This window comes from Andrena cerasifolii, chromosome 4 (genome assembly GCF_050908995.1).
Source record: "Andrena cerasifolii isolate SP2316 chromosome 4, iyAndCera1_principal, whole genome shotgun sequence".
Lineage (NCBI taxonomy): Eukaryota > Metazoa > Arthropoda > Insecta > Hymenoptera > Andrenidae > Andrena > Andrena cerasifolii.
In genome coordinates, this window is record NC_135121.1 from 9,755,700 (window position 1) to 9,776,702 (window position 21,003).

General features: G+C 42.7%; 2 protein-coding genes across 9 annotated transcripts; both read right to left on the reverse strand.

Annotated features, from left to right (window-relative positions):
- Window positions 1-3,826: 3,826 nt before the first annotated feature.
- On the reverse strand, window positions 3,827-13,837 carry Nrg (Neuroglian). Of its 5 annotated transcripts, none has more exons than XM_076810712.1 (11): window positions 13,679-13,837; window positions 12,632-12,708; window positions 11,782-11,914; window positions 9,843-11,258; window positions 9,305-9,765; window positions 8,884-9,240; window positions 8,538-8,796; window positions 8,142-8,462; window positions 7,416-8,065; window positions 6,970-7,059; window positions 3,827-6,867 (listed from the first exon to the last, which is right to left on the reverse strand). In XM_076810712.1, the coding sequence occupies exons 2-10, from the start codon at window positions 12,684-12,686 to the stop codon at window positions 6,971-6,973; spliced, it is 3,741 nt and encodes a 1,246-aa protein (XP_076666827.1). In that variant the 5' UTR covers window positions 12,687-12,708; window positions 13,679-13,837; the 3' UTR covers window positions 3,827-6,867; window position 6,970. The 5 variants fall into 5 exon arrangements, with proteins under 5 accessions (XP_076666827.1, XP_076666826.1, XP_076666823.1 ...); XM_076810711.1 differs by having other exon boundaries at window positions 6,970-7,062; XM_076810708.1 differs by lacking the exon at window positions 6,970-7,059.
- Window positions 13,838-15,043: 1,206 nt separating this feature from the next.
- LOC143368219 (scm-like with four MBT domains protein 2) lies at window positions 15,044-20,482 on the reverse strand. Of its 4 annotated transcripts, XM_076810724.1 has the most exons (9): window positions 19,896-20,425; window positions 19,613-19,814; window positions 19,424-19,494; window positions 18,381-18,793; window positions 18,219-18,308; window positions 17,627-18,141; window positions 16,701-17,551; window positions 15,981-16,618; window positions 15,044-15,905 (listed from the first exon to the last, which is right to left on the reverse strand). In XM_076810724.1, the coding sequence occupies exons 3-9, from the start codon at window positions 19,467-19,469 to the stop codon at window positions 15,735-15,737; spliced, it is 2,724 nt and encodes a 907-aa protein (XP_076666839.1). In that variant the 5' UTR covers window positions 19,470-19,494; window positions 19,613-19,814; window positions 19,896-20,425; the 3' UTR covers window positions 15,044-15,734. The 4 variants fall into 4 exon arrangements, with proteins under 4 accessions (XP_076666839.1, XP_076666841.1, XP_076666840.1 ...); XM_076810726.1 differs by lacking the exons at window positions 19,613-19,814; window positions 19,896-20,425 and adding an exon at window positions 20,464-20,482; XM_076810725.1 differs by having other exon boundaries at window positions 19,618-20,425.
- Window positions 20,483-21,003: the final 521 nt, after the last annotated feature.

Here is a 21,003-nt window from a genome sequence, read left to right on the forward strand (position 1 = left end):
CGGTGCCCCGCGGTGGATGGTAAATTCGGCAGAAATCCATTCGAAGCGAGAACATAATTTCTAACGATGACGAAGCTTACTTAGGATCCTCTTCTTTTGAAACGCGGGTCCTCCTAGGACTATATCCGAAATCGAGGCGAAAGTAGAAAACAGGCGCATAACGATGGGACGTCCGGCGACTGCATCACTATTTCCGACCACGGGATTCGAATGGACCCCCAGTCGATGAATAATACATGATACGCGATAGCCGTGTTGGCCGAGACTCCTGAGTGGTGAATTGTCTTGAGCAGGAACTTCGCGAACTGGTAAAATAGCTGTATTCAATTTGACGCGCTCGAGAAGCGGCGTTATTGGAAGCGACGATAATTTAGGTGTTGCAAATCTAGCGAGATGGTAGTTGGATTAGTAATTCAGGGATCGAGAAAGTTCTGGAACTCTTATTTTTTAAACAATTCTGTTAGAAGTTATATGTTTCGTTTGAGAAAATATCTGTTCCTGTGGCATTTTTATTAGAGAAATTTTAGGAACTTCTCTTAGAAAATGGTCTCATGGAACAGATATTTTAGAACTTATATAATAAAAGTTCCATGGAAACAGTTATATTAGATTTTTACTTAGACATTTAGTAATTAGAACTTATTAGATTTTTAATTAGACATTTAGTAAAAAAGGCTCCATAAGATAAGGAAAAGTACTAAAGTAATAAGTAATAATTTTATTTAACAATATTCTTCGTGTTTATTTAATAAAAGGTATGAAAATCGCAGCATTAGTAATTAATAGTTTCATACGAAGTATTAGATAGGAAAGAAAATTTGTCAGAATAATAGCTAAGTAACATTTTTTTATAACTGACATGAACCAAAGTACACAAAAATTCTGTAATATCTGCGTAGAAATGATATGCGTAGGTAAATATTACAAGTAAATAACACATTCAGAATATCAATTTAAGTGTAATAATTATTTATTATTTTTATAGTACTATTCACTGAATAGTATTCAGTATTTGTTACAACGATTGAGAACTTTTTTAATATCGATGAGCAAAATATCTGTTCCTGTTATAGAGAAATTTTTATTTTTATATTTTATAAGTTCCATCGCAGCTAGAACTTTTACTTTATCAGTTCTCACGGGAACTTCTAATATGAGAACATTTTTAAAAAAAAGTTCCACAGTCCATGTTTTTAAATAGACCTATTGAAAAGTTCCAGAACTCTTTCGAATCCTGATTAGCATCGCTATTTTACAAGGGATTATTCCAGATAATCTGTTTCAGGGTCGGCGATTTAGCCGGGTGGGTGATTTTTAAGGATTCCCGCTGACGCATGCGAAGAGTCTTGAAATCTCCGCGGCGATATCTTCATTTTTAAAGGTCAAGTCGACGGGTCCTCGAGGGACCACGGGGGCTGTTCTGGATCCATCAAGCAACAGGTTTAACAGAGCGCTCAATGAATAGTTGATAATAGTGTCCATTGTAGTCCGCGTGTCGAGGGACGGGCCCCATCTAACAAATGGCCCATTGTTATCTCTTACGGCTCTTCTCGGCTTTTCTCTTGCTTCTTCTTCGTCTTCTTTTGCTGCTCCTCCTCTTCGTCCTTCTTTCGCCGTGCACGGAACGGCCGGTGCATACAGGGTAATTCAGAAGAGAGAAACGATCTCACGTTCGGGGCTATTATTACTCCGTTTCGCCCGATTGAAAAATGCGATTTACATTGGGGTCGTCACGCATGAAACATCCTCTTTTGTCGAGTTTCAGTTTCAAACGATATCCGATCGGTACACGTGATTATTCGAGTGTTTCTTTCCCACGAATCCAAATTGCTCCACGCAATAATATCCAACCTTTTTTAAAAAGAAGCGCAGCGTTCCAAAACCACTTCACTCTAAAACTTCCAAGCTTTCCCAGAATTTCAATTACCTCCCTATCTTATCCAAAAAAAAAAAAAAAAAATGTTACTCCCTCTATCAAAAACGAGAAGAAAAAAGGATGCGAAAATACGTGGAGCGCCTCCCGGGGCAGGATTTTGATCATCCGGCATTTTTGCACACCCTAAGTGGCGAGGCAGATGGAAAGGTGGAGTTGAGGCGTAATCGATTTCACGGGTATCGGGATCTGCCCGTCGGGGCAATAAATTTTTAGGGGCTAAGATACGCGCCGGCCTCCTAATGGCCGAGCGAAATTAGAAGATATACATTGGACGAACGCGGGCGCGCGAGAATCACCGCGCTGTATACGTGGATTATAAGCCCCCTTCGCCTTCGACACAAAACGTACGATTGATCGGAGCGCGTGTATTATACGCGGCTCGCCGAATGGGGAAACGAGTCCTCGGGAGGGCTGTCTCCGGTGGCTCCGATGCCGGTTTTATTCCCGATCGAATGTTTTTGCCCGACCGTCGCAAGCCTAATTGGATTCGCTACGAGCCACAAGGAGCCGTGTCGTGGCGAGCGCATTACACCAAATCGCATTATATACCGTTCCTCGCTTTTTAACCGCCGATCCGTGCTCGACCCGCGATCGCTGGCTGCGAAATGGGACCGAGACAATTGGTTACGCCGCTTAATTGCACCAGAAACTGCTCCCCCGGCGCTGCCCCGTTTCTCCACGGCCCTTTTTATCCGCAACAATTGAACCCTAGCTGCCCGCCGAACCGGCCGAGAAATCAATTTCCAAACGTGACGAGAGGAAAATTTATCGACCGAGCCCTGCCCCCGCTACCTCGCCGTTTCGGTGTGTGCGATCGCTGGATAGTTGCGCGACGCAGCCAGAACGCACTTGTAGCTTCGAGCTGTTCCATTGGAACGGGCCGTGTTAGCCGAGTGAACGCGTCCCGCATATTTTCACCATCGTGTACAATGTATGACGGTGTACACCTACTTATCGCTTGTAATTCTTACCTTGCTACGTAGCACGTACCCGGGCCGGAGATCGGCGTGTGCAACTCGTACCGTACGATCTTTTTCCATCTTGCACGTCGACCTTCCTCCTCTTCTCCTTCGGGACACGCACACGCACGAGCACGTCTCCGAGGCTTGAGCGTGTACGCACGCGGCGGGCAAGCGAGCAGCCGGCAGGCGCTAACGTCGATGCATGTAGCTGACGGCGGGCCAGATCTCTCGGTATATACATACATTTTTGCGTCGTCGGCCTCCTTCTTTCTTCGTCCTTTTTCTCTCTTCTTTTTTCTCCCACGAGTCGCGCGCAGGAGCGAGGGAGACGCTCGCGCGTATCTCGGCAAGGGGGGGGGGGGGCGCACTGATGGATAGGATTACCTGAGGGGGAGAGGGAACCGATGAAAGTAGGAAAACTTGAAAAGAGAAATGGCCGGGTGGGAAAAGCTGGCAGTGGGAGAATGGACGACTACGGGATTGCAACTAGAAGAAAGAGAGGGAGAAAGGAGAAGGAAGGAGGCGAGAGAGAAGCACCGGTCCGCAAGCGGGAGGGAGAACGACTCTCATGAGAGATCAAGTTAGAGTACCGGCACAAAAAACCTGTCCTGCATAATTACATTATCGGTCACATCTCGTTCGACTTCTGTCCGCGCGGCCTCTCGCTTGCCTGAATGCTTCTGGTACAACACAGAGGTCCCTACCTATGCCGTCCTCGGGGACGATGCAACAGGGACTCCTCTGGGACCGCGGGGGGTCCCGTGCTGACTCTTTATCCGACCGTCGGGATCGGTATCGAAAATTTTCACACAATTGTTATCTACACCAGACTCGGCGCATCTACGTTGCTGGGGAAGGGAAACAATAATGTTACGATGAAAACGCGAGTGGACGAACGTGGGAACGTTCGATTCTCGTTCTGATTACCTTTCTTTTTTAGACATTACTCGTTTATTCACCTTTTTATTGACGTGGGAGATGTTACACAGGCATTGGAATGCGCGTTATCGTTAATCGCTGACAAACAGTCGAACTTAAGGCGAGTCGATCGAATTTTACGCGACGTCGTAACGTAATGCGCGGGTACGCTTCGACCCTTTGCGCTGCGAGATGAAAGAACTTGTTTTTAATCGGATCGCTAAAACTCTGCAGTTTCTACGTCGTAGAAAATATATTGAAACAGTAGCATCGCCGGAAGTATTGCACAAGGGCGCGTCACGCACGTCCGCGATCCTTGATGTACTTCTCTGGGCGAGAAACGCATCGGTATCTTAATAGTAATAAGATAATGTACAATGAAAGATTAGAGCACGGCAGGGGCGCGCACATGTTTGAACCAGTTTTATCCGTCTCTCCGTTCGCTACTTTTGAAAAATTGTATGAATAACATGTGGCGCCCCGCCGTTGTAAAATGAACACTGCTCCGCACAAAGCCGTGCGTCGTACTTTCTAATGTATACCTGTGCTGCGCTTTGCTTTTCGACAGTATAAATAAAAGCTTCAATGCTTCGTATAAAAGAAAAATATAAAACGAAAAATCAGATCCAACGCACGAGATTCAGTGGCTGAACGCTTCCTTAAGTTTCTACCATGAATACAAAAGAAAGTCTACATCATACGCACGTAACAATTAATGAAATAATTAAAGAAATAAGAAGTATCAAAATATATTAAAAGTATCAAAACGCCAGTTACGAAAGTATTGGAAGTTCGCATAATAAGTCTGTTCCAGCTGGATGTTTAAATCCTTGAGGAGGGATAATTTCGAATACTTTGAAAATGTACAGAAGATGATACGATTAGAAAAATACATGGGAACGTAATCCGCGTACGCTTGTATTTGACTTGGACGTCGAGGCTTATCCTGGGAAATATAATTTAAATACATGTTTACGATAAATGACGCTCTAATATATATATTACATTTATGTCTCTGCGCGTATTCTTTCATATACTTTCGGTATTTTTACAATAAATTATCGTTTTTTTTCCCATTAATTTACAATACATCTTTTTGTAGGCGCCTATATACGTACGCACGTGTATATATGTATGTATAGAGTTCGTAAAAATTACGTGACGTCCAAGCCATTTGTACAGGATAATCGGCAAAAAAGACCCTGACAAATATTAGTGGAAACATACGATTTTTGGAAACATACAATGCCACCCAATATGAATAGCTGCTATGTAATTTATCTTTCCGATAAGCTGAGAGGCGTGTAATCATTTTTTAGAAGTATCATATACATTTTTACGAACTTTACGCGCGACGTGTTGTAAGTAAATCTATACTTTGTACCTTTCATATTTTTGTACCTGATATATTTGCTCGCGACACTTTTGCAGACAAACCTGTACATCGCATTGAATAATGCTAAACTTAATACGGTAAATAAAAACACGCACAATTTACTCACGAGGAAATCAACGAATCTCTATGAACTCTTCTTAACACTTCATATTATACTAAAACGTAATAATAGCTGCTCCTGTGTGATCGCATTCATATTTAAGACTCTAAGCTTTAATTAATAATCAATATATATATATATATATATATATATATGTCTCTATATATATTCATTCAATATTTCATATATTAAATAATCAATATCCTATATTTATTGGATTACGATAAAATTACAAAAAGAAAGGAAGGTAAACGTTCATAAAAATAAAAGGACTTTCGATTTCAGCTAAAGCACGTTTCACATACAAAAAGCAACAATTAGAGGCCATGTGACGTTTCTTCCTTTTTTCCCCCCTCCTTTAACTACTAAAGTGCATGTACAATGTTCCTTTTAATATCATAGCAGTATACTCATATACTTTTTTTATCGTCGTTCGTGTACCGTTAATGAGAGTGCGAGTGCACAATAATTACTGTAAGATAGTCACTGATTCGTTATATTTGGCCCTCTGTCGGCAGAGTAAAAATCGATTGCATCTAAAGGTGCTTAGAACAATCTTTTTCTTCATTTTCTTTTAGTTAAAATTAGAATCAGTCGAGGCCAGATTGCGACACCATACTCGATATCAGGCCCTTCCGTTTTTCAAGATTGCATATAAGTAACACCAGCCTAACTGATCCCCAATAACACGAACATTATTATCGACACTGATTATCCGTTTTCTTCCGTCTCGAAAGGCGTGATCCTATATGCAGCCTCAAAATCTACATCCATGCTTTTGCGTCACACATACTTAGAACAATATAAACATAACTCGTATACCCTGTGATAAGCTGGAGTGTCTGGTATCAATCTGGCCTTGTCAAAATTGTTATCGGTCGATGCTAGAATACTTTCTACTATATATATATATATATTTTTTTATGTCCATAAATAGCTTGCACGCTATGAGACACCTATTATCGTCTTTGGGTTTTATAATTAGTCAAAGATCAACAAACTCATCAATCGTAAATAATTTTCAGATCGACTAACAAACGGTAATTCACAACACGCGCGGCGAATGCAGATGAAATAATTATCGCGAATTAATCGTGGACGCTAAACAAATCGTTCGAACGCTCGGAGCAGCGCGTCTACAAACGTGCGCCTGAACGGTTCAAGAGGAGAATCGCTTTCAAAAACCACACGAATGTAGAAACGTTGCGCTCGGCTTGTACATGTATAATCGTTTACCCGGCTCGATATAATAGAAACACATCTACTTACCCCTCTATGTAAACTATAAAACCCAAAACCAAAGTCTAATTGGCAGTATAGTGTTGGACATTGCGCCCAGCGCAAGGTGTATAGCAGAGCTGCTGCGGCCAGCAAGGACCCTGAGGGGGGGCTCTTGCTTTCTGACAAGAAAACAATTTTTACGCGGCTTGAATAAGAGATAATGGCAGAGGTTACACGTATGTGGCCATGGTGCCGCTTGGAATGGGCGGTGTTTCCTCCGGTCTACCTTTCGGCCCATATTGTCCAATGAAAGAACCGTCCTCCGTGAAACGTCCTTCAACAAGCCACGACAACCAACAGTTACAAGTTTATTCATGGAAATGTAGCTTCTCGAGCATTCGCAGCAATTCGTATCTAAAAGCACAACTTCGCCTACCTTAAACCAATGTGGCAAATGCTTGTGAGTTTGGTTCCGGCTTACGGTGTCGACCATACTGACCAATGAATGACCCATCTTCGTTCATACCTTCTGCATTAAGTCAAGCAATGCAGCAAATAAAAACGGGGAACAAAATACAATTGTAAAATCAAATGACTAACGCAAGAGACACGAGCAATAATCAAACCAATATGTTGTCTGTGGACGTATTAACAGTACCGAATAAGCATAACAGGATTTAACGTGAGAAAACACAACTTCACGTAAAAAAAGGGAAGAACTTTTGAACGTAAACTTTACCAATCATGCTTCTGTTTGCATGTGCATGGGAATTGGTGCGCTAGTGCATACTCTACTAAAATTATTGCAACGATACATACCTGAATTGACTTGTTACTCTATTAGCTCAATACAAATTGATCTCTATTATATTTTAAACTGACCTGTATCGCCCTCTCCGTATTCCGCCATGGAGTCGGTGTCCGATTCCGGATGCTTTCCATCCTGATGAGAGGAGGACGCCAAGGACGCGCGACCGCCTGCCGATTTCGTGTCCAGAGGCTGCGAATATTCGTGAAAGCCGCCTTCGTCTGGATAGTCGCCTCGCCCAGCAGCTAATTCTCTTTCGTGTACCGCGTATTTTCCACCTCTGTTACGCTTGATCACGCAAACGATTATAAGTACCAAAAGGAGGAAGGCAATGGCTAGCATCATTCCTATGAACCACCCAGCAGTCGCGACGTTCTCCTTGGGCTGAATAATTGGCCCTTCGCTGCTCGTCTCTACTTCTTGCGATTCGCTCTCCGCGAAGTAGTTCCCGTCAACAGCGACGACGGACATCACATAAACCTCGCTGCTTTGAAGCCCACGAATTTCGATTGTGTTCGACTGATACTCTGGATCCGACTCCAGAGATATCGTCTCGCCCTTCAGTTTGTACTTCACGAAAAAGTGACTTCCCGGATTTCCATTGAGATTCAGCTGCCAAATGATCCTTACATTCGAGTACCCGTTCTCTTTCGGAATGGCTTCCCAAGTGAATTGCGGCACATCTGGACGTTGAGACATGCGCGTTTTTTGTTCGATAAAATAGCTAAAAGGATAAAGGATAATTTATTATTTGAAGTTGGAACAGATGGAGTCGGAATTACCAAGCAACAAGAACCTACTCGTTCCCTTCGCCAACTTTAGTTGTTGGCCGAATATGCACGCGATATTTCGTATCCGGTGCTAAAGCTGCCAACTTTGCGCTCGTAGCTTCTGGATCCATGATGTGCGGCTTCCTTTCCAATATAGGTCCCAATTGGGTTCCATTTACAACTTCGTAATAAATTCTGTACCCATTTAGAATGCCGTTCGGTTCAGCAGGCTTCGTCCACACCAAGAATAGAGCGCTGGAGCCCATAGGAAACGCCTCGAAACTGAGAACTGTTCCTGGAACTCCTTCCGGTGTGTCGAAGCTCAATGTTTCCGAAGGTGGTCCAGCGTACCTGAAGTAAGTAATTAGTATTAGGAAGGAAACTCGCATCTCAACATTTATAAGTTATTATTTCCATTTCCCTTACCGGCCATTGTACGCTAGTATCCGAACGTAGTTCTTGCTAAAGGGGACAAACTTGTTGACCGTCGCGTGGGTCCTATTACCGCCTCTTATGTCAATCTCCCGCATCCCCTTTTCGCCGTCCTTCTCTGTCCACGTCTGAATCTTGTACCCCTGTAGCTCACCTCGTACCGATTCCTCGGGGACTGGGTTCCACGAGAATTTCGCGCTCGTACTGGACTTCACTTGGTTCAATGTGAAATTGCTGGGCGCCTGTAGCGGTACTACAACATTAAACGCTAATGTTACCAAAACCGCCTCCAAATCGAGGTATCAAGACAGAGCTGTTGAGTACGATAATCGTAACGAACCATCTTCTCCGGAGTATCCGGTTACTTCTTGGGGCGGAACCCTGCATTCCCCCTTCTCGTTAATGGCCACAACTTTAACCTTGTACCTCTGATAAGTGGGCTGATTGTCCACCACCAGACTGTTCTTCTTCCAATCGTTTATATCCTCTATGGTCCACTTTTCTCCCGGTATGTCACGTTTGTAGTACACTCTGTACATGAACTTAGGTGCGTTGTGCTCTATCTGCGCCATGACTGTCCACGTTATAGCAAGATTCTGGGGAGTGGTTCCCTTGCCCACGACGTTATCGGGATTCTTGTAGGGAACGTCCGGTAAGGTGGTGCACACGTCGCTGTGCGGCGAGGGCAATGACGGACCTATTTAGAACATTAATTATTAACAGTTCGCGTGCGTTATGCTCGTTTACTTTTCAAAGCTTACCTATCTTGTTCCACGCTAACACGCGGAACGTGTAGTTTGCCCAAGGTGACATTGGGATAACGTACGTCTGCTCGGTGGCTGGTACAAAGTCTTTAGCTATTTCCCAGATATCTGGCGTGAAAGTGGTATTGTGTTGAATGGTGTATCGTAAAATAGGTGCCCTGTTATCTCCCATGGGAGTCCAGTGCACAGCCGCATCGGTTGCCATACAGGTCACAGCGATCAATCTTGGCGCATTCGGCACATCTTGAACGGTCAGTGTTGCTTGTGCCTTTGTCTCGTCTAATTCAGTACGAGCAACGCACGTATAAGTACCAGAATCTAGCTCTGTCGTTTTTGTAATCATTAACGAGTAGTCGGTGCTTCGTATGAATCTTGGCTCCATCTCGAAATCTATGGGCTCGCCATTGCTTAGCCAGTCAATCGCTAGAGATAAACTCGCATCCGTGACAGCATTACACCTAGATAGAGCAGATTTGTCAGTACACCTTTATACCGACCTAGAAAATGAAATATTTACTTAACAATGGCTGTTTACCTAAAGGTAGCTGTCGCGCCCGCAGCAACTTCGTAATCTTCCGGTTCGTCCGTGATCCTTGTATGTTCCTTTACTACCAAATTACCGGTAGCCTCTACTTCTCCGAATTTATTTGACGCGTGGCACGTATAGACGCCAGCATCCAGAAATATTACATTTTCAATCTCCAAGTCGCCAGAATCTAAAGTCTTGTATCTACCCCCCGTCAATTCTTGCCCATTTCGAACCCATTTCACGGCTGGTTTGGGTGCTCCGAATACGCGGCAGGTGATTCTCACGCCCTGCCCGTCCACTGTAGAGATATCTGCTGGGGGTTGCGTAATTTCGGGTTCTAAAGCTAAAACATTCACGTACACGTCCTTGTACACGTATCCCAATGAATTTGTCGCGTTGCAACCATAATTTCCGGTGTCCTTCTTCGTGAGTTTCTCGATAATGATAGAATTCGCGGTGACTTTTCTACGATGATTCGGCGGGGCCTCTGATATCGGTTTGCCATTATGGATCCATTTGATTTCCGGGACGGGCACCCCGCTAGCCGCGCATTTAAATTCCACGGTCTCGTCCTCCGCTGCATTTATAATCTCCGGCTCAACAGTGAAGAATGGTACCGCCATCACTTGCAAGTGTATGGAATAAGATTGCGCGTTCCCTACACCGTTCGACGCTTCGCAGGAATACGTTCCCTCGTCTTTGAAATTGACATGTTTTATAATTAAAGATTTACCATAATTTCCTTGCGTTATTCTATCATTAGTCCTAATTACGTCGCCGTTCTTACTCCATACTATCTGTGGCAGTGGTGTTCCACCGTATATGCAATACATTTCGATCTTTTTACCGCGTAAGGCAACTTCGTTCTTTCTACTGACGTACTGTTTAACTGGTTCGTGCTTGTTCTGACTAGCGGACACCCCCGAGGATATAACGTTCAACAGAACTCTATTCCCCAGTTTGTATTCGTTCCTGAATACAGACGTAGCTGCGCATGCATAGTAAAAATCGTCCGACGCGTCGTTTCTCGTTACGTTGCTGAACCAAAGGTTTCCTTCGGGGTCCAATGTCATTCTCGAATTATTGATCGACTTGATCCCTCCAGCAGTGTCTTGGATTAACCAATATACATTCGGTTTCGGCCAACCATCTGGCGGTTGGCATGTTAGTTTAAACGGTTGCCCTTCGCCCGCGTCTAGACTTATAGGATTTTCATCCTTAAATGAATTCAATTCAGCTTTCCGGACGAAAACTGAATTTGATGTTGCTGTTCCCCACTCGTTCTCTGCGAAGCACTGGTACTGGCCCAAGTCTTCGTCGCGTGGTTTTGAGATCACTAGCGTACCTCTGCCCGGTTGTTGGGATATACGATCGTCGTATGCTGGCCATTCAAAGTTCTTGCCATTCTTAATCCACCGATACCTAAATAAAATTATTAAATGTAATCGAAGTTCATAGATACCCTTTAAACATTATCCAGAGTAATGTTTTAAGGACAGTCTAGCCAGCTTTCATAAATATTCTTTGGAAATATTCCCCTTTAGTATCGTAGGGACCACTCCCATGAATCTACACTTCACACCACAAGTAAAGTATCTTTATCGGTACTGGTAACATTATACCCCCTAAGGCTATGAGGTCATCCCGGTAATTAAGACCAGTTACTCTGGCTTCTTTGCAGGACAGAGATAGTGCACTTAAGTACAAGTGCAACGTAACTGTATACATGAATGAAATCTTCTTGGAAACTGTGTTGCAAATATTGCACTACACAATAATTAGTACTTTCTACGCTTGTATTAATTAAAATTGATCTACCAGAGAATCTTTCTCAATTAACATTTCTACAAATTTGCGCTTTATAGGCATCACAAAAATTTCCATTGTAATACGCAATGGTAACGAAGTCGGTACTTCATTCATTTTTCCATGAGACGCACTGTACCTTGGAGCAGGTTCTCCTTCTGCTTCGCACTCAATTAAAAACGGTTTGTCATTCTCGCTAATCTTCGCCTGAGCCACTTGAAATAACTGCTCGTCCGTCGGGGGTTGTTTGGATATCCGTGGTGGAGATTGGACTAATGGAAGATACAAATGACAAATGTATATATTTGCCGCGGACTGCCAAGTACTCTGCACTTAAATATCTGTGGCGTTTCGAAACTATAGGTACAAGCTAAATTGATTAGCGGAACTCAAAAGGAAATGAAAAAACTGTGATAAACACATAAGCCTGAAAATTCGTATCTGCGAAGATATTCTACAGTATGTATAATTATTGTACAAGGAATTCTATCACATACTTGTTTTCATTATTTAAAACAAAAAGAAAATCTATTCAATTACTGAAACAATTGAAGATGTAAAGTAATTCAGTGAAATGTAGTGAAATGCAGTGAAATCGAAATACTCTTCCAGAGTAATACAAGTATCTCTGCTAAAAAAGAAAAACGGTACATATTCACTTAGCATGAAATATGTTACAGTAAGCAAGTAAAAGCGAATGAGTATCTGCTTAAAACTCCTGAAACCTAGAGGCATCGTATTTCGCATTTTAGATACTTCTAAGCACTGTACAAGTCAACTAACAGAACAACTGAATGCAAAGTCTATAGACTAAAAAAGACGTTTGTTAAAAAATTCTCTCTGGCAGTTTCTACGATTTTCACCTCCTATAACGTCCAGGACACGAACTATAATTGAAAATCACAGATCGTTATCGTGGAAGCAGATCAGTTGTAACAAGTGTTCAGCTTTATTATCGCCGATATAAAACATGACGGAATTACACTCACTTATAGCCGATGCTTGCAGCACGAGCGCCGAGACAGCGAACACGACGAGCTTCATGATCGGCCGGTATTTTCTTGATCTAAAAGTAGAAAATGCTCTCGCACAATTCTCGCACAGCAAAAGTTCGAAGAGACAAAGTCTAAACCAAAAGCCATTTCATCGTATACAACAGTATACACTATTCCCACTATACATAAAAACCCGGAAATTCATCCTTTCAATCTTCACGATTCAAACGAAGTCTAATGAATGAAATCATCGCGGCGGCCTTTGCGAATCCTATTTGCATTCACTCTACAGCCGTATCTTCATTTATTGGAACGACAGCGTGAGAAGTTAAACATCGTTCGCGCGACCCTTCGTGTACACGCAATACGAGTCGAAGAAATCGGTATCGGAAGATGAACACGGGCGCCGTGCGAAACGCCTTTGCAGCTAGTGAAAATGTTAGGCGACGGTAGTTGCCAATGGAGACGTGAAAAATGGGCGTGCTCTCCGCGGTAAAAAAGCGACGGACAGACGTATATATAGATCGCCTGCATGTGTCAGCGTGCCCGGCTAATTACGCTGGACAACGCTCAGGAATGCCGCGGAGAGACGATTTCTCGGCATGGGAATGATAGGACACGCACGGTGAGCAGGGCTGGTTTTCGGGTCGCGCATGAATCGTAGTCCGGGAACAGGTGATGGTGTCACGATGATCTCACCGTGGTTGTCCTTCGGAATCACAACATCGCGAACGGAAACTGGAGGATTTTTATACCGTCACACAGGCCTGACCCACCTCACCGCAATTATATCCGGCACGTTACTGGATGTTTAAGGAAATTCTATCGATCCTGGCAGTCAGACGGAAATGTATTTCCCATGGGTAACCGAAAGGGAAGAAAAAAAGGGAACACACACGGGGCTGGGCAAACGGGCACACCCGCGAACCAACATTGATCGGACCGACGCTGTTCCGCTCGTTTCACCGAGTCTCACGCTGCGGTGTATATGTGACCGTCACTGAGAAACTGCTCCCGCGGCCTCGATAGCAAGCTGCTCACCTATCTAAACGTTTTCGGGAAGCGTTCGGTCCGTTAAAATCCCGTCATCACCAAGGCATCATAGAAAAACCACTGACTCGCACACGTAACGCGCCGTACGGTACTGTACCGCTGTAGATGTGCACAGTGCACATCGCTTGTATGGCTGAGTCCACTCCCCACCTAAACCGCTGCGGGCACACTCATTCACACCAATGCGTAAGGACTGAACCTTTACGGGCCTCTCACACCGCGGAGACGAATATCCGTGTATAAATAAATTTTGTATTAATAAGTATATGGAAGAAAATAGTCTTTAGTTTTATAAAAGCGGAGGATTTTTTAAAAGTTCAAATTCTGAGGGTATTCATTGTTTCTGATTACTTTAGCTGGTAAATAATTATCGTAGATTGTAAAGTAAGTGGAGATTGGTAGATGAAGTAGAACAAAAGACCGTGCTGATACTGTCGGGTAATATTTTATTTAATTTAGTATCAAGTAGTGAGCTTTTTTTACTTATCGTTCGGAATGGTGTGAATGATCCTTTACGAAGTGAGTGTCCCTCAGCCAATAACGGTGGAGGCAGATCGAAGATATCTGTCGCGCCAGATTCGAAAAAGGCGCGCCCTCCGAGTAAACGATGCTCCTATGTTTAGAATCCTAAAGTGCAGCTGCGTATACTTCGGCAAAAAAAGATGCGCGTTGAATGGGGGAAACCAGTAACCAAAGCGACATGCAGTTTTTTCCTCGAGCCAGATGTAAATGTTCGCGTATCGTAGCACTTTAACGCAAATATTGTAACAAGATAGCCGTGGCATACAGCGCTGACGAGCCAATAGAGAGACACTCTGGCGATAAGCGATACGTCTGCGTAAATTTAAACGTTCGATCGAGGGCTTAGAACAAAGATGTAGGTCAAGTCGCGTGCCACGTTTATACGCGTATTCAGCAAAATGGATGCACTTGCTCGTATTCGAAAGAATCGAAACATCTCGGGGGCACAGTATCGTGCGGCTTCAGGCGGAAATTATGATAATAACTGTGACGCGTAACGCATCTTTGATCGCGATGATAGTTGGACCACACATGGAGGACCAACGAGTGTTGATTACAAAGCACCTAGTCGCGTCATTCCTTTTGGCGACGATTGTTAAAAGAGAATGCGTCCTATGGAACGAGCTGGATACTAAATACGTCGAAGCTCATACTGGATATAGTATCACTTTTGATTCTATTCTTCTGCCCCTCCGCTTCGTTAATCGTCGCAGTAGCTTTTCTAGTACACAGCGAAAGTTACTTGATCTCTGTTGTACTAAATATTAGGATCCTATCACGATCTCTTTACTTTCTCTATTGATACACAGGATGTAGAACTTAGCAAAAGGATAAGCTTGCAGTAACTTTTTATTGACCCTCCTTAGTTCATCCGTGATTCTTGCTTGAATTTTTGTCTACAGTGTAGAGAGCCTGGCAAAGTTTCAAAAAGCACATTTCGGTACATAGCATGCAAGAGCGTTGTTGCGAATTTAGATTCGGCTAAGCTATAGCATTATCCCTCAAACGCGTGTTCTAAGTGAATTTCGATTGTACGCAACTATGTATATATAATATATATGAATATACATAAATATATATATATTCTATATACATATTTTTTTATTGTCAATTTACAAAATAAAAGCTTAAAGAATTTGTACTATTTAAACATTAAGATTAACTATGGAAAACAATTCACAGTCGAAACTTTCTGTACAGATTTTATACATTTCGAAGACGATCATGTAGCGATAATATTAAGTATACATCACTGATTATCCTAATCATTGCATCGATAAAACTTAATTTCGTTTAAAAAAATTGCCTAGTAACAACAAATATAATTTAAATAATATCGTGCTGCAATTAAATACATTCCTGTATCCGTGTGAAGTTAATGCAGCCTTGCATTTCTGTATAAATCAAACATTTCACTCACTTATTATACAAAAAACATCTCAATATCAGTTCTCCCCTCAGAATTCGCATTATGTTACACTGTATAAATAATAAAATAAACCGAATCCCTCAATCGGTTCAATTATACAATTTCATACTTGTCCGGCTCTATTTCGTTGATGTGTCTTAAAAAGAATGTGACTTTAACCTGCTCGACGTGGCGACAGAGTTTCATTGCTAAACTCGTTCGTAATTTCATATGCTGCGTCAGAGAAGGTAGATTTAACAACAGAAACGCCAGTCCATCAATTTCCTGAAAAAGAGAACAAGTGGTTAATGGAACATATTCCTGTAAAATACTTTCCCTTGCATGTTTCATTCGATTTACCTCTTGTCTAACTCGATACGCGATGTCTTTGCAGTCGCTCGTTTTTCTCAGGTATCTAAAGACGTCGTCCACGGTCCAGAACAATGGATTCGAGTCAAGCTTTCGTGTCTTTGGCCGTCTCTGTTTCTTCTGTAATCTTACATATTCAGCATCCCCGTCCGAGCAGTCGGATTCGATACTGGTATCCCAGTCTCGTTCCCTTTTACTCGCCCTAGTGACAGCACTGTTCTGGCTAAATTTCGAATGCTGCTTGTTGCTCGAGCTACTAGGGCTACCTCCGTCTTTCGTTTTCCTATCGTTAAACGAGCTACCCGAATCCTCTGAAGCGTTGCTCGAAGGTAGATCGGCCTTAAATTCGTCCGATTTATCTTTCTCCAGACCCTTCTGGATCATGATGTCGATCTCAGAGAGTGGCTGTTTCCCTTCGTCTATTTCCTCGAGCCCCGATACGTGTTTTGCTAGGTCCAACGACATGAACGGCATCTCATCTTCGTGATCGAAGTCGTCGTGTGTTTCTTTCTCTCTGTTTGCCCATCTGCCGCGTCTCCGTTTGCGTCTACCACCCCATGGCTTTGGTTTCTGTACCATAATACTCGTGTAACCCTTTGGTTTCCCCCTTCGTCCAGTACCTACCGATGCTGCAACAACAAACGTGCCATTTCAGCTAATAGTAATAGTTAAGATACGGTAAAACGTTGATACAATGGAACTGTTACTCACTGAATTTTGCTTTAGACGTTTTGTGACATTTATCCGGGCATTCATTCTCGGGAACGTACAAAGGGCCGAACAAGTTCGGGCACACCATCAGCTTTTTGCAAATGTTTCTGCAAAAGTCAGCCACCATATCTCCAGACGTGACTACAGCGACGCTCGCGCGATACGTGTTATTCTTGTGTTTCGCTTTTAAAACTTCTAAATGATATCCGGGATCCGGTTTCGAGTCGCATTGAAGCACTTTCAATATACGGGCACTTCTGTAGCCGACGGACACGATCATCGACAGAACTTCTCTCATTACCAATATCACGGGACCCGGACCCACTGCTTTCGGCAGCGTTGCTAATTTTCCTTTCGAAATCATTGGGCCTGTGAAGCAACGATAATTGAAGTATATCTTCGGGCACCATAACGAGGAACGCGGCTCGGATATCGGTATGTCCAGGACGTTGCTCTTCTTCTCGTCCTTCGCAGGCACTTGCAGCTGTTTACAAACTTCTACATAGTCTTTCGGTGGTTTCAGCGGGTAATGATTAGACTCGCACCATCCGACAGGGAATATTTGAAGGGAATGCATGTCGACTATGTATTCTGGCCTTGTCGCTGCATAATTATCTAACTTTAACCATAAGAGATTGTCAACGATTTTCGTAATGTGCGCAGCGCATATAATGTTTTCCGATTCTGGATCGGCTGCTTCTAGTCGCATACCGCATTCGAAGCCTGCGTCTGCAGCACTTTTCCTTTCAGGAAATAGACTCTCTTCCGCGGCAGTAGCTTGAGTGTCTTTTAAATATTCGTCCCAATCGAAGTCGTCCTCTTTCGAACTCCAGCCTTTCGGTTGCATAATTCTAAAGGGTAACAAACTTTTAGAAAGCGATGATATAAATATCAAACTAGAATATAAGGATATATCTTACACTTACTCAATATTGTGTGCCTTTGCCCACCCACTGGGGAAGATGTATGGATGCTCCGTTGTGCAAAGCCAAGTATTCTTCTCCGTACTATTATACAAACACGTTTCGATATCCATTCCTTTCGACGTTTCATCGTACGTGTCGATGCGTACAAGGAAGTAAATATCGTCGAATACTTTTATGACAGTAGCTGGGTATATTTTAGTTTGATCGATTGGACATAAAGCTTCCAATTTCATGCCAACTTTGAAATCATGCTTTAGGTGGCCTATGTTGTTATTGAACAGCTCCTGCGGCACATCGTAGTCCTTTGGTATAGATTCCAACAAGTCTTTCCACTCTTCGTACGTGTGCATATCTACAATAGAACTCGGCGGTTCCAGGAACCATGTAGAATCAGATTTAGATGTGAATCCGTACGGGTGAAGATGTTCCGACGTGCAGAATATCCAGAAATCTTTGCGCGATGAGCCTGGGGTGTCGTACCTCAGCAGAAGACGCCCACCAACATTCTCTATGATCTGAAAGACAGCAAGAATTTTAAAATAATAAATGAAATTCATAAATAACAGGTTAAAATTTGCGAGTGGTTTCTCACCGTGGCCACCCATAATTTGTAAGGGTGTAGTATATCGCTAACTTCAACTTTCATGCCTTGCTTGATTCTCTCTGTCATGCTGAGGCCATCCTGTATAAACAATAATAGATCAATGTATTAGACGAACAATTGTTTTGCTATTTTCGCAATTTTATTACCGACCCCTGACAACATTTCCGGTGGGATAGTCCTGGCTTTCGTTAAAAATTCACGCAACTTTTCCAGACAATCTGGTGATCTTTGAAGTACAACATCGGGTGGCTCCAACGTCTTATTATAAGTCTCACACCAGCCAAGTTCGTGGGCAGCCTCTTTGGTAAGATTGAACCAGAACTCCAGGGACCTATCGTCCCCGCCAAAGTAACGCAATCGCAAAAGAGGGCCGCATGCCATGACAATAGAAGCCACCCAATACTTGGTGTCCTCTTTATCCGCATTCTTCGGTATTGGCACTTCAAGGGACATTCCGATTTCGATGCCACTCTGAAGTGTCAGCTCCACGTGTGGGAACATAATTTGCGGCACCTCAACACTATTCGTGGCATCAAGGTAATCTTGCCAAAAGAATCCATATTCTGAAAAATAAATTTCTGCATCAATTTTCAGGGGGCAAGCAGCTTAATTCGCAAATCAATAAATTAAACGCATTTCCAAACGCTATTTTTCAAACACACAACCATTTTTAATTACAGCTTATTAAATATAATAATATAGCATGAAAAAATAAAAATGTCTTATTGAAAACGTGTATTCGAATATACATTATTTCGTCACTTTGAATAATGATTACTTAATTATAATTACAAATTAAAACACGCTTCATTAAAAAAAAAAGAAATACACCACGTTCGCCACAGTTGCATTTTCAAGCACCATCGCGAACAGCTTACAAGAATCGTGAGTTATCCACGACGTTGCGATAAACGAAACAAAATATAGATTTCTTCGCGCGTTTTGTTAATGATCTCACGAGCTTTCATATTACTTCGATACTTACGCCAAATAAGAAGCCTCGCGAACGCATGTTAAATGCGTTGTAATGACGGTCAGCGTTTAACAGGCGGACTCGTTTAAAAAAATCACGAAGGTTATCGAATAATAGAAATTATAATATTCACCGCGAACAACACTGACGTTATATAATAAAAATCGCGCGAACGGCAATCGGGAATTAATCGTGGTTGGGTCTGCTAATTCAATCTTACCTCCTTCTTGCACTTTCTCCAGCGGTCGGCCCTCGCAAGGTTCCATGATTTCGTTATAATATTATAAAAGCCTGCACATAAATACACCGTGATTAAAATATCCCTGCTCGTATAAATCTTAGCCACGGAACTATGCGCGATCAATCGGTGGCAAACAATTCTAAATTGTCCAGCATTCTCCCATCTTACCGTACCGTGATTTCCGCTTATTTTCGAAAATTTCCTGTGCTGCTTGCTTTAATGAAAAATAGTATCGTCAATCGTAGCTGCCCGTGCCGCTCTATACTGGCCTGCCGTGCGTGTCTTCCCCTTTCTCTCTCTCTAACGCCGCCTCTCGTCTCTCTCGCACGGGTACGCTTGGCGCACTCGTCCCGAATATCAGACCTACCTACTTCAAATTGGGCAACATTCTCAATTACCGTCGGTTATATTTCAGCAAAACGGCAGCCTAAGCCCGGCGTGTCCCGTGCACCGATGCTTTAACCCTTTTCCCTATTGGTCGCGTGCCTGCAACCGTTCCCTTTCGAAATTCACGCTCGCGATACGATCATTCGCGATCACTCGCAATAACGAACTTTGCGTATGAACAATCCCTCACGTATTCGTTACTGGACGTGAGAAGGACACGATCAATCTTTCATTCACTCTCTTAATGCTACCGTTGAAATAGTTATGCGCAAATCGTATAGTACGCATTAGATAATAACTATAATCGTTGAACGCCCATAGGCGTCCTCCGCCGGCACTGCACTGATTCAGAGCTTATATCAACAGCACTCAAAGAATTAAAACGTTGCGATAGCGGTTGGTAATTATCAACGTGTACCGTGAAAGACGTAGAGAAAAATTATAATACGAAAGCCATATTTTCTTTGTTTCTTGCTATATTTACCGCAAAATGGCATCTATTGTGTTATAAAATTGATTACTGTTATGAAATAGGTCAATAGTATAAAGCATAGAGACTGGCGAGGTGCAGCAAGATGTCTCGTATCTGTGTTCAGTAAATTCATATCTTCGACTCTATCGTTATATTTTACCTTAAACACGTGCTCCTTAAAATGATGTATAAATTCCCGTGGAAATACGAATGCTCTTATGTCATTCGCAAAGAGAATAACAAGCTTTACCATAATTTATTAATACATCGTTATAATTTTAGTACCTCCATATGTGTGGTACTTTGTATAACGATTTACTCATATAATGTTATACATAGATGAGGACGAGGTATATTTACTACTGAAACGTGCGTGGTAGAAAATCGATACAATTGGCGAGCAACACGTTTTTTCTTCCACTTCCACACGCGCGAAATTTACGCACGGACGTGCCCTTTTCGATGTATTACACTGGTTCATTAAATTAAATGGTAATAAAGTACGACAATTTTACAACACGGAAGATAGAAAGTCATGGACACATTCGTACAGAGCCCAAACATACGTGGACAAGCGTGTTCCACGATGTGTGAACGCGTTCGAATTCGACATAATGGCGTATGAATAAAGCTTGCGAAAGAAGTTGCAGGCGTATCGTAATTTTTAGCATTGTATAAAGCAGGATAAGCTTAATTGAAT